This window comes from Lactuca sativa, chromosome 7 (assembly GCF_002870075.4).
Source record: "Lactuca sativa cultivar Salinas chromosome 7, Lsat_Salinas_v11, whole genome shotgun sequence".
Classification (NCBI taxonomy): domain Eukaryota; kingdom Viridiplantae; phylum Streptophyta; class Magnoliopsida; order Asterales; family Asteraceae; genus Lactuca; species Lactuca sativa.
In genome coordinates, this window is record NC_056629.2 from 104,996,973 (window position 1) to 105,009,672 (window position 12,700).

Here is a 12,700-nt window from a genome sequence, read left to right on the forward strand (position 1 = left end):
TGCCAAGACCGCAACGCATGCATTTGTGTCTAAATTTTTCCTAAATGACCCCATCATCCTAAATACTGTAACAGCCCGGATTTCCAGGTATCTTTTATAATTCTAATTTTGATGTTTTGTGAGTGGACTCGACGAGTTGGAGCCCAGACTCGCCGAGTAGGGTCGCGATTCTGGACGCGGGTTCGCGTCTGGACTCGGCGAGTCCAAGGTGTGGACTCGGCGAGTCCACGCTGTTTAATGAAACCCTAATTGCTCGGGTTTGGGACCTATTTAAAGGGCCTTATGGCCGTCATTTGTGCTCACCAGTCCCTTGAGTGAAACCCTAATCGAGTGTGAGCGTTTGGAGCAAAGAAGGAGGCCATTATTGATCTTGGAAGTGTCATCTTGCAAGGGAAAGGGAGGATCAGCTAAGGGGAAAGCAAGAGGAGCCATTTCTGAAGGTTTGGAGTCCAGAGCTTCATTATTGTGGTAATATCTTCGAGCTATCCTCTTCTATGTTGATGTTTTCATTGATTTAGGGCTTATTGAGGCCTCATGTGGCTAGATCTAGTGCTCCCTTGGTCCCTTAAGCATTTTAGACCATAGATCTGGACCCTTGGGGGTCCAGAGTGTCCCTTTGCCCAAGCTTTCTGTGAATTAATGGAGGTTTTGGATTGGAATCCTTATGCCTTGGACCAAAATGCCATTTATGAGACATGGAGTGTATTGTGAACACCAAGATAAGGGCTTTACGTGATGAATCAGTCTAGGAAGGCCAGATCTATGAATTGTTGGAACAGATCTGACCTTAGAAGCGAGTTTGAGTGATTGCATGGCATGGACTCGCCGAGTCCGATGAGCAGACTCGGCGAGTAGCTTGAAGATTGCCTTAGAACGTCCAGTGAGTGGTCCAGTCGAGTCGCGGATTGACTCAGTGAGTCAGGGCAAATTAGAGAGGGTTGTCAGGTGGACTGAGTCGGACTGGGACTCACCGAGTTGTTCTTGAGACTCGGCGAGTTGAGTCGGGGTGGCCCCGCGATTCTTCCAGGTGGAACTCGTCGAGTTAGGGGGGAGTACTCGACGTGTCAAAAGGGAATCCTAGAGAGTTGGTGGAAACGTCTAGACTCGCCGAGTCGCCCTAGTGCACTCGCCGAGTCCGGTCAAAGTTGACCGTTGACCGTTGACCAAGAGTTGACTAGTGTTGACTTAAAAAGGGTAGTCAACCTTAGTGGTAAAAGTGTTAATAAGAGATGTATGATGTTATAGGGAGATTGTAGCTCGGAGGATCGAGCACGAGTGATTTCGGGATTTGCTAACTATCGATATTCGCGAGGTGAGTCTTCTCACTATACTGTACCCGGAAGGGTCTGATTGTGTGACTGGAAGGTCGGATATGATATGAGACATATGTGCTATATGTGATAAGTTAATTTGTTATATGTGCTATGTATGATATGCTTAATGTGGGCCGGAAGGCATTATGTTATGGGCCGGAAGGAGAATATGTTATGGGCCGGAAGGCATTGTAATGTGGACCGTAAGGTTGGCGTGGGTAGGACCGGAAGGTTTATCCAGCAGGGACGGAAGTCCCCTGAGACACATGGACCGGAAGGTCAGGGCCTGGAAAGGCGTATGTGCGTAAGTTGTATTTTGGGGAACTCACTAAGCATTTATGCTTACAGTTGTTGTGTATGTGTTTCAGGTACTAGCGAGGACCGTGGGAAGGCGCCGGCGTGATCTGTACACACTGATAGATGATTTATGATCTTGGGATTCATATGATTTGTATTATGACATGAAACGTTGGATATTTATGCCTTGTTTTGGATGAAAATACATTTTTAGAAATGAAAAATTTGTTTAAAATTTTCCGTTGTTACAAATACTCACAATCCTCATAAACACTTGCCCACTTCTTTCGAACAACGCTCATTATATGCATCCCTCCGAATCCATCATCAGAAAACTCCCTTAACCTTAAGGTATTTTTGGTTGAGCAACCCAAGCGTACATAATCTAGACAATTACAATTTTCGATACCACTATGGAGCTTTTTGGAATTCCTCACTTTCTTGATAATTTGAACTTTGATTTCTTCAAATTTGCCACCTTCTTGATTTTCTTTGATTTTTGGGTATCTTCAAGTTTTTGAATCTTTGGAATTTTGATCTTTTGATCTTCACTTTATGACTGCTCCAAAATTCTTACAACTTTTCTTATAATTCTCTCTCTCTCTCTCTCTCTCTCTCTCTCTCTCTCTCTCTCTCTTTTACATGTAACTCAACTTTTTTTTCACTTAAATCCTACATGCTTAAGCAAGGGTGCTCCACTTCAACCTTTATTGGTTAAAGTATTAGGTTTCCTGGATACATTTCAGGTACAGGCTGCTAAACTTATCGCGATCCTCAAACTAAGCGAGGTCATGTTTTTGTCCCATGATTTCACTAGAATAAAGGGGGCCATAAATGCACTATAACGTATGTAGGCTCAACTAAACATTTGAGTCCTCATAAAATCATCAAACATAATACTAGCATGGAATCCTAATTGCTTTTACCAAAATTTTCTAATTTAAGATCCTAGCAATATTACTGCAATTTTTTTTTTAAAATTAAACCTAATTTAGGATTCTTAATTTACTAATATAACCAACCCCTACCTCACACTTAATTCATGCAATGTCCCCATTGCATGTTATGTATGAAAAGAAAAATGCAACAATAAAGAGGGAATTGGAACAAAGTCCCCTGGGATAGCAGTGGCGAGGCTGATCATCTTCAATGTAGGTCCATCTTCAAATGACTTTAGACATGGGAACACTTATCCATGCCTTCGGTGTCATGTCTCGTGTGGTAAAACATCTAAATAGCTCCAATCATTAAGGAAAAAGCTCTTAAAAATCTCCTGGAATTAATCTTCATGATAATATGAGTAAAAACTGTAGCGAATATGCCCAAAATCCGAATCATGAGAGTAGAATCTTGAGTGACTCGTCGAGTAGAACGGAAACTCGATGAGTAAATTGACTCCAATCAGAAAATCGTGATATTGCAGATGGACTCGTTGAGTCCAATATGTGCACTCGGCGAGTAGAGCATTGAGTAGAAAAAAATAATGTTCTGCTTCTGATCCTTTTCTAATCTGCTGGAATATGATAATTCAATGACTCTTCTTTGATTTCTTTAGTAAATAACACATTTTGTCACCCTTATTCCTAATGGACTTGATCTTAAACTTGAAATTGCATACTCTTATCTAGACCCGACCCTCACTCTAACCTTGACCAATGAGACTCTTATATTGCATCCTAATCTTCAATCCTGAAAAGAGACAAGGCAACCACAAGTAAAAGAAAACAAGCACACTCCTAATTAAGTCTTAATACATAAAAGTTCAAAACACCAAACCAACAAAATAAAATAACATCCAAATTAAAAACATAAACTTTCAATCTTCTTCAATATCATATCCTCCAACTCCACTCCCACTTGCTTGGTTGTTCCTCCTCTGCACACGCTCCTCCCAACTCATCACATACGGGAATCCGGGCTCGGGCCTCGGCGCAACATTCATTTGTTCAAATAGATAAACAAATCATTCATTACTGTAGTTAATGCCTCGGCCAATGTCATCTAAATACCTCCTTAATTCCACATTATCCCATTCCGTGTTTTCCTCTTCCACCGGGATGACCGGTGGGTCTTATCGGGATCGATCCCTCCTTTGCCTAACTCTCCTTCCCGATTCCTCGGGAACAATCACCTCGTCCTCATTTGGGATCCCAAATGTATCCTCACCAAACTTCTCAATAATCCTTGCCCTCCTAAATAATGTAATGCTAAACGGAGGGGGGAGAAATCATTGTCAATGCCCTTGCTTCTTGCCTATCCAAAATCCCATAAGACCTTGCCAATCTCGTAACAAACATACCCCCAATAATTTTGGAGGTAATTTTCTCCTTGACCGCTCCTTCCACAAGGTACTTTGCCATGCAATAAGGAAAGTTGCAAAAGATGTCCGGTGTGATAATACTCCACATATAGAAAATGTCGATAGTGGGAACTTTTTCATCATCTTTCCTCATGTTGATGGTGCTAGCAACGAGACGGTGGATAAGATGATGGAAGGGTGAACGGATAAAGCCTTCTTGGGCGGAAGATGGAATATAGACCCGATTGGCGATAGTATTCCACCAAGTAGAGGGAACAACTCCCTTGAGTAAATCCTTATGGCATTGCTCCAAAAATGCCTCGAAATCCTCCGACATGATCACGTTTTGATCATAAATCCCAATCCTCCACACAAGCTCTGCTATGCTGCATTGGTGCAGCTCTCCTCCAAGGCAAAAACTTATAATATTTGGGCTATAGTAATCACTACCACCCCGGAATGAGATGGTAGCAAAGAACTCCCAGCATAGCTCTTGGAACACGGGTTCTTGCATCTTGAATAGCCGAACCCACCCATCACAAATGATTGTTGTTCTCCTATTTACATTGGAATTTACCAAGTAAGGGGTTAGTTCCTCCTCCAGCCATGTCGATTCATCCAATCCCAATTAATTGCATTGGGAACATATATCTCCTTCTGTTTCAGTGTTTCAAGCTTGCTTTTTGCACAGACTTGTGAGGATTTTGAGGTAATTTGCGTGAAGTTAAGCCATGGAGTGACTCCATATCCACCTCCTCTAGAGATCTGGCCACGTCTAGACATAATTCCTGCAAAAAAAAATCAAGAAAACAACAAACCAAACCCAGAACATATTAAACATAAGCAAAACAGGTCCACTGTGAGATGTACTCGCTGAGTTCATGAACTACTCGGCGAGTAGTATGAACTGCGAGTTCATTTTCCAGTCGGTCCAGATTAATCCATCCAAACACTATAATTTGTACAGGGGTTTGCTATTCTAAGTCTATTAAGCATAAATTCACAAGAATTTTTATCCAAAACATCCTAATTTGTCCTAAAATCAAAACCTTAGATTTGGAGTAAACCCCAAATCCGATTTTTTTCAAAATACCTACTACAATCTGTCCAAGTTATGATCTTTAGTGAGAATAAAGCAGAAAAATGTTACCTTTTTTCTTGTAAGAGGAAGAACTAGCGGAAATTTGAAGAAGTTGCTTGAGAGAACTTTGCTCGGCGAGTGTGGGCTGGGAGGCGGCTGAATGAAAGTGATTAGGGTAAAGAGAACCCTATTTACAGTTTGTAAAAAAAATAATTTATATTTTTTTTCAATTAAATTTGTGGACTCGCTGAGTAGGAGTGACTACTCGCCGAGTAGAAGCGTGAATCTGCGACTTTGCGTGAATTTCAGAAAGGACTCGCTGAGCAGGAGTGAAAGACTCGACGAGTTGCTCAATCAGTTTAACTAAAATTCGTTTTTTAAACCACCACCCCACACTTGAGCATTGCTTGCCCTCAAACAATCATTTTAAGCATAATTTCAGAAGAATATTGATAAAAATAGATCATAAAAGTGAAAAAACAAAAATAAAAAAGAAAAAGAAAAGAATGCAAACTTTAAACTCGGGTTGCCTCCTGGAAGCGCTTCTTTTTAAGGAGTCATTAGCTGGACTCCTTCCTGCTTACGTTTCTGTAATCCCTTCCAGCAGCAGCCCTTCTTCAAGTTCTTCATTTCTCGGAAGTCCTTCTTCATATCTTTTCACCCTATGGCCATTGAATTTGAAAGGAGTTCCATCTCTTGATATTAGTTCAATAGCTCCATGTGGAAAAATTTTCTTCACTATAAATGGACCATCCCATCGTGTCTTTAGCTTGCCCGGAAAAAGTTTGAGCCTTGAATTAAAAAGTAACACCTTGTGTCCTTCATGAAAGTCCTTATTACCCTTGAGTCTTTTGTCATGCCAATTCTTGGCCTTTTCTTTGTAAATCAAGGAACTAGTGTATGCCTCATTCCTTAGTTCTTCAAGGGCATTCATTTGCATCAATTGGTTGTTTCTAAGTTCAACCAAATCAAAATTGCACATCTTTAAAGACCAAAATGCTTTATGCTCAATCTCAACTGGCAAGTGGCAACTCTTCCCATAAACCAACCTATATAGTTTAGTACCAATAGGTGTTTTGAAAGTTGTTCTAAATGACCAAATTGCATCATCAAGCTTATCCGACCACTCCTTTCTATTACTTCCAACCGATCTTTCTAATATTCTCTTCAACGCCCTATTTGTAACTTCGGTTTGGCCACTCGTTTGAGGATGATAGGATGTTGAAAATCAATGGTGGACACCATATTTTTGCAACACCTTAGCTAATTGATCATTGGTGAAGTGGGTGCCTTGATCACTAATTAGAGCCTTTGGAACTCCAAATCTTGAAAATAATTTCTTGAGAAAACGTAGCACCACTCGAGCATCATTCGTGGGTAATGCTTGTGCCTCCGCCCATTTGGATACATAATCGACTGCTACCAAAATGTATTTATTTCCCTTTGACATTGGGAAAGGTCCCATGAAGTCAATTCCCCAAACATCAAATATTTCACAAACTTGAATGCTATTTTGGGGCATCTAATTTTGTGATGAAATGTTTCCCGATCTTTTGCATGAATCACATTCTTTGACAAAATTTGTAGCATCTTTAAAGATAGTAGGCCAATAAAAACCCGAATCAAAAACTTTCTTGGACGTATATTGCACTCCATGATGTCCTCCGGTGGGCCCGCTATGACAATTCTTCAAGATTTCCCGACTTTCTTTCCCTGACACACATCTTCTTATCATACCATTAGCACAACTACAAAAGAGGTATGACTCATCCCAAAAGTAATACTTAATTTATGAAAAGAACTTCTTCTTTTGTTGGCGGGTCAATTCTTTTGGGATGTATTCACTAGCTAAATAGTTAGCTATATCTGCAAACCATGGAATCTCTCCTGTTATAAACAATAAATATTGTTCGGGAAATTGATCTCCAATCTTGTTTTCTTCTAACTCTTCCAAGTGCGGGTTTTCCAATCTTGATAGATGATTGGCAGCCACGTTTTCCATCCCCTTCTTATCTCCTATTTCAATGTCAAATTCTTGTAGCAGCAACACCCGACGAATCAACCTTGGCTTAGCATCTTGTTTAGCAAAAAGATACTTAAGGGCAGAATGGTCGGTAAAAACTATGGTTTTTGACAAAACCAAATATGAGCAAAATTTATCAAATGCAAAACCACTGCTAGTAGCTCGTTTTCTGTAGTAGTGTAGTTCTCTTGTGTTGGGTTCAGGGTCTTACTTGCATAGTAGATCGGCTGAAAATGCTTGTCAATTCTTTGTCCCAAAACAGCTCCCACCACAAAGTCACTAGCATCACACATAAAAAGGAAGACTCCAATTTGGAGCTACCATAATAGGTGTGGTAGTCAACTTTTCCTTTAACAAATGAAATGCATCAAGACATTCTTTAGAAAAGTTGAATGGGGCATCTTTCAAAAGAAGTTGAGTCAAGGGACTTGTGATCTTCGAAAAGTCTTTAACGAAGTGCCTATAAAACCCCGCATGGCCTAAAAAGCTCCTTACCCCCTTGACATTTGTTGGAGGTGGTAATTTGGCTATAGTGTCCACATTCGCTCTATCCACCTCTATCCCCATCCTCGAGACCTTGTGTCCTAGCACAATTCCTTCTTTCACCATAAAATGAAACTTCTCCCAATTAAGGACAAGGTTGGTCTTCTCACATCTTGCTAACATTAGATCCAAGTTGGACAAACAATCTTCAAAAGAGGACCCAAAAACCGAAAAGTTATCCATGAAAACCTCCATAAACTTCTCGATCATATTGTGGAAAATGGGCATCATACACCTTTGGAAAGTAGCCGATGCATTGCATAACCCAAAAGGCATGCGTCTATATGCAAATGTTCCACTCGGGCATGTAAAAGTAGTCTTCTCTTGATCTTGTGGGTCGATTGGAATTTAAAAATACCCCAAAAAACCATCGAGAAAGCAATAATATAGATGCCCAGACAGCCTCTCGAGCATTTGATCAATAAATGGCAATGGAAAATGATCCTTGCATGTGGCATCATTTAGTTTCCTATAGTCAATGCAAACATGCCACCCGGTAACCGTTCTTGTTGGAATTAATTCGTTATTTTCATTTGCTACCACCTTCATTCCTCCTTTCTTCGGTACCACCTGCACCAGACTCACCCACGGGCTATCGGAAATTGAGTATATAATCCCAGCATCTAATAGTTTCACCACCTCCTTTTTTCACAACTTCTTGCATGTTCGGGTTTAGTCTTCTTTGGCATTGAACTATAGGTTTAGCCCCATCTTCTAAGTTAATTTTATGAGAGCAATAAGCTGGACTAATTCCCTTGATGTCGGTTATCTTCCATTCCATAACACCTTGCCTCTTCTTTAGTACCCCCACAAGACTTTCTTTCTCATGTTTGGCCAAATCAGCAACTATAATTACAAGTTTTTGTTGACCGTCTTCAATAAATACATACTCTAAGTGATCTGGTAGTGCTTTCAGCTCAGTTTTCGTGTTCTGGATGTTGCACACGTCGAGTCCAATGAGGGGACTCGTTGAGTCCTGGGCAAATTTCGTGACTGATCGGGATTCCTTGGATGGACTCGTCGAGTAGGGCGAGTCTACTCGGCGAGTAGACTGTTCAATACTTTTGGTTAACTCATTATAATCAGCTTCCTCAAGCAGTCTCTCTATTTCTAGTAGGTCTCTTTCAGCATCGAATTCTTTATCAAAGGTGATGGTGGACTTGCTTGGTTCTTCATTATTCCATTCCTCCATTAATTCTTCCAACATATCAATCGAAAATGTTGTGTCATCACTATTCCTTGCGTGCTTCATGGCTTGATCAACCGAAAAAGTGACTGATTCATCCCCCACCCATAGAGTAAGTTTGGAATCTCGCATGTCAACTATAACACTTGCGGTGTTAAGGAAAGGTCTTCCAAGAATGATCGGGACTTGAGGATCCGCTTCCGTGTCTAAAACTCCACGGGAAATACAAACTTATCAACCTTCACTAATAGATCTTCACATATTCCCCTTGGGAATGTAACTGTTTTATTTGCTAGGTGAATTGCCATTCGAATTGGCCTCGGCTCTGGGAGATCTAATTTCTTGAAAAATAAGTATGGCATGAGATTTACACTCGCCCCTGAATCAGCCAATGCATAGATGGTAGCTAGATTTCCGAATTGACAAGGTAAGGTTAAGCTTCCTGGATCACCCTTCTTCTTCTGTAGTTTGTTCAAAATGGGAACTGGAGAATTCTCATTTAGAACCACTTTGTTCACTTCTTCCATCTTCTTTCTGTTAGTTAGAAGCTCCTTGAGAAATTTGGCGTATTTTGGCATTTGTGCAACCGCTTCTATGAATGGTGTATTGATTTGAAGAGCCTTTATGTGTTCTAGTAACTTTTGGTATTCCTCTTCATTCTTTTCTTGTCTAGCTCGAGCTGGATATGGTAGTGGAGGCTGATATGACTTAATAGGAGACTTAATTTTCTGATCAGGTGTCGGACTAGTCGAGTCCATATCTTGGACTCGGCGAGTAGTGTCTGGGTTCAGCTAGGTCTGATTTTGGTTCTGCTCTTCTGCCTCCTCCTCTTGTACCAGCTTCAGATCTTCGTTCTGAATAGGGGCCAGAGGAGTAATTATCTTCCCACTCCTAGTTGTTACAATATTTATATGTGCGCCTCATGGATTGTTTTCGGTATTACTAAGAAGTTCTCCTGGTGCTCTTTGATTTATTTGTTGGGCAAGTTTCCCCAACTGCTTCTCAATGTTATGAATAGATGCTTGCTGATTCCTTAACATTGTTCTTGTATCTTGTATTGCAACATCATGGTCATTGTGTCTTTTCTCGGATGCAGCTACAAATTTAGTGAGCATTTCTTCCAAATTTGGTTTCTTTTCTTGTACCGGCTCCTCCTTTTGGTAAAAACCCCTTGCCTTTTGTGTATACTTCTCCTCCTTCGCCTTCTTGTACTCATCATAAGGAAGCCATTCTTTCTTAGGTTTTTGCCAATTGTCATCAAATCTTTGACCACTAGAATAGCATTCTTGCACTTTCTTATTCCCGTTCTTGTCCAAATCACAATCTCTAGTAAGATGAGGTTCATTGCAATTATCACATCCTACCTGAATAACATGGATTGTTTGATCCATTTTATCCATCCTCCTATCCATGCTTTTCAATATTGCCATAACTGTCGACAAATCTTCTGAAGCTGCATAAGCTGATCCCTTTGTCACATCATTCTTTGGGTTGTGGTATTCTCTAGAATGCTTAGAGAATTCCTCAATTAGTTGCTTTATCACCAGGGGTGCCTTCTTTTTGAGCGGTCCTTGCGAGTCAAGTAATTGCCTTGTTCTCACGTTTACTCCATCATAAAAAATGGAGGCTTCTTGCTGACTATTAAGATCATGTCGTGGGCAATTCCGTAGTAAGCATTTGTACCTCACCCACGCCTCATAAAGTGATTCTCCAGCTTGTTGCTCAAAATTAGCTATAGATTTCTTCAACTTGGATATCTTTGATGGCGGGCAAAATTGATCAATAAACTCTTCTTTCATTTTAGCCCATGTGGTGATGGATCCCGGAGGGAGTGATTTTAGCCAATCTTTTGCAGCGCCTTTAAACGTGATCGGTAACATACGAAGCAAAACGGTGTCGCGGGCGACATTAGGAAAGTTAAAGTAATCGGCTATGTCATTGACCTCTTCTAGGTGCTTGTACACGTCTTCGTGATCTTTTCCATAGAATGAAATTTCTTTAAGTTGGGCGAGTATGTGGCCTTTATGTTTGAAAGTGGTTGTTGCAGGAATCACGGATTGCACTAGTCCTGGGCCGGTATCGTCACGTATCCTCTTCTTCCATTCTCCCATGGGGACTTCATCAATGTTAGCCATGGGGTTAGCTAATTCGCCTTCAAAGTCGCTTTCTTCCTCAGTTTCAGATTCTCCCCTTTCGGTTTCGTACTCGGTGTCCTCCTTTTTCGGGTCTTCGTCCGCCACTGAAGAGAAGCTGGATTCTCCTACTTTCTTGCCCTTTTTCTTACTAAAGACAACTTTTAGATTCTTCAAAGGTGAGTTCTTTGAAGATGCAGATTCTCCAACAGTTTTGCCTTTATTCTTCCTTAAAGTAGCTTCCGGGTCTTCAAGTGGTCGAATTAAAGGTGTATTGCCTCCTCTGGTTATAAACACTCTGCAATTAAAGCAAGAAAAACGCGTAAAAAGAACAAAAAAACGAAACATGAAGAAACTAAAAACGAAACTGGAAATCAACACTGAACTCGCCGAGTAGGTTCGACTACACTCGACGAGTACACTGCCTAGAAGCCTAAAAACAATTAAAAACAAATAAGAACAAATAAATACTAAAACTTAACCTAATTACTGAATTACTAAAAAAAATAACTTTGTGCAAGATAAACTCACACAAAGGATCGATAAAACTAGAAATTAGATTTAATTTTTGAACCGTCCCCGGCAACGGCACCAAAAACTTGATGTGTGTAAAACCAACTCGTTTTATTCCTACTCTAAAAATATAAATTTAACACACAAAGGCAGTGAACCTGTCTTTTAGTGGTATAGTTGAATAAGTAGGGTGTCGAAGTTGAGGAACGAAAATTAACCTAATAACTAATTTTAACCAACAAGTAATAAAAGTAAAAGGGTTTTCTCTAGTTTTACAAGACTAGAAACTTGGACACACTAACTAACACGCAATTAACTAATCAACTAAAACCAAGTAAAAATTCACCAAATTTAATAAAAGGTTTCTGCTTAGGTTCAACTCATTCACTCCTATGGTTAATTTTATGGCAAAGCAATAGATTAATTATTATTGGTTATCGACTAAAGTGATTAGATTCGCATTCGCTATTACCAATCCTTAGAAGATCAATTAATTTAAACAGTGATCAAGTGTTTAAGCTAATTAATTTCCTAGTTCAATTATTCGGATTAAATTAGACTTGTAATTGGTTAATCAAATTACTAATTCAATTAGCCTCTTGTTGTTGGTTTATTAACAAGCTCACATATTAATTTACCCATTATCTAATTAGTCCTAGTTTCATGTTCACTAATCCTAGGCACATAACAAAGTGTTCACATAAATCATATAAGGTAAACAATTAAGAGATGTTCATGCAGCCTAATTGCCTTCCTATTAACAGAGAATAGTTGTGGTTAATGCATAAGGATCTTTAACAAGCTTAGTTTAACAAAATCACCAATAAACAATTAATCAAACCATACAATTAATCCATAGGAGTAAAATTGTCTTCCCTAAACAGAAACTAGTAAATTTAGCTCATGATTACAGTAGTCATAAAGCTAAAAACGAAGGTAATCAACTCAAACATTGTTCAATTCAAAGATAAAGTGGAAAATTAAACCTAAGTTGCCTTGAATCTTCTAAGAATGAGAGATTAGGGTTCTTCTCATGTTCTTCAGGTCTCCAAGGGTCTCCTTAGTCGCAAAGTATCTTCCAAAAAAGCCAGAAAAAATAATGGATTCGGAATTTGACCTCTATTTATAAGATCCTCAAAACAGGGGCAACTCGTCAAGTAGATACCCAACTCACCGAGTTTCTTTGTAAAATATGTGTACGGCAAGGACTCTACGTATTGCTTCGCGAACATTTGTGGAAAATCTTCGAGTAGACGCTTGGACTCGCCGAGTAGCTTCAGGTTTGTACTTCTTTCTTCATTCTCCAGCTTCTA

The 12,700-nt window shown here is 39.8% G+C and overlaps 1 protein-coding gene across 1 annotated transcript; it reads right to left on the bottom strand.

Annotated features, from left to right (window-relative positions):
- Positions 1-9,662: 9,662 nt before the first annotated feature.
- Positions 9,663-10,853, bottom strand: LOC111896683 (uncharacterized). The gene has a single exon (XM_023892651.1). It carries the CDS (start codon positions 10,851-10,853, stop codon positions 9,663-9,665), a length of 1,191 nt encoding a protein of 396 aa, XP_023748419.1.
- Positions 10,854-12,700: the final 1,847 nt, after the last annotated feature.

Excerpts from the sequence above, each read along its gene's own strand:
- LOC111896683 (XM_023892651.1), bottom strand. The coding sequence starts at position 10,853 with ATGGGAGAATGGAAGAAGAGGATACGTGACGATACCGGCCCAGGACTA.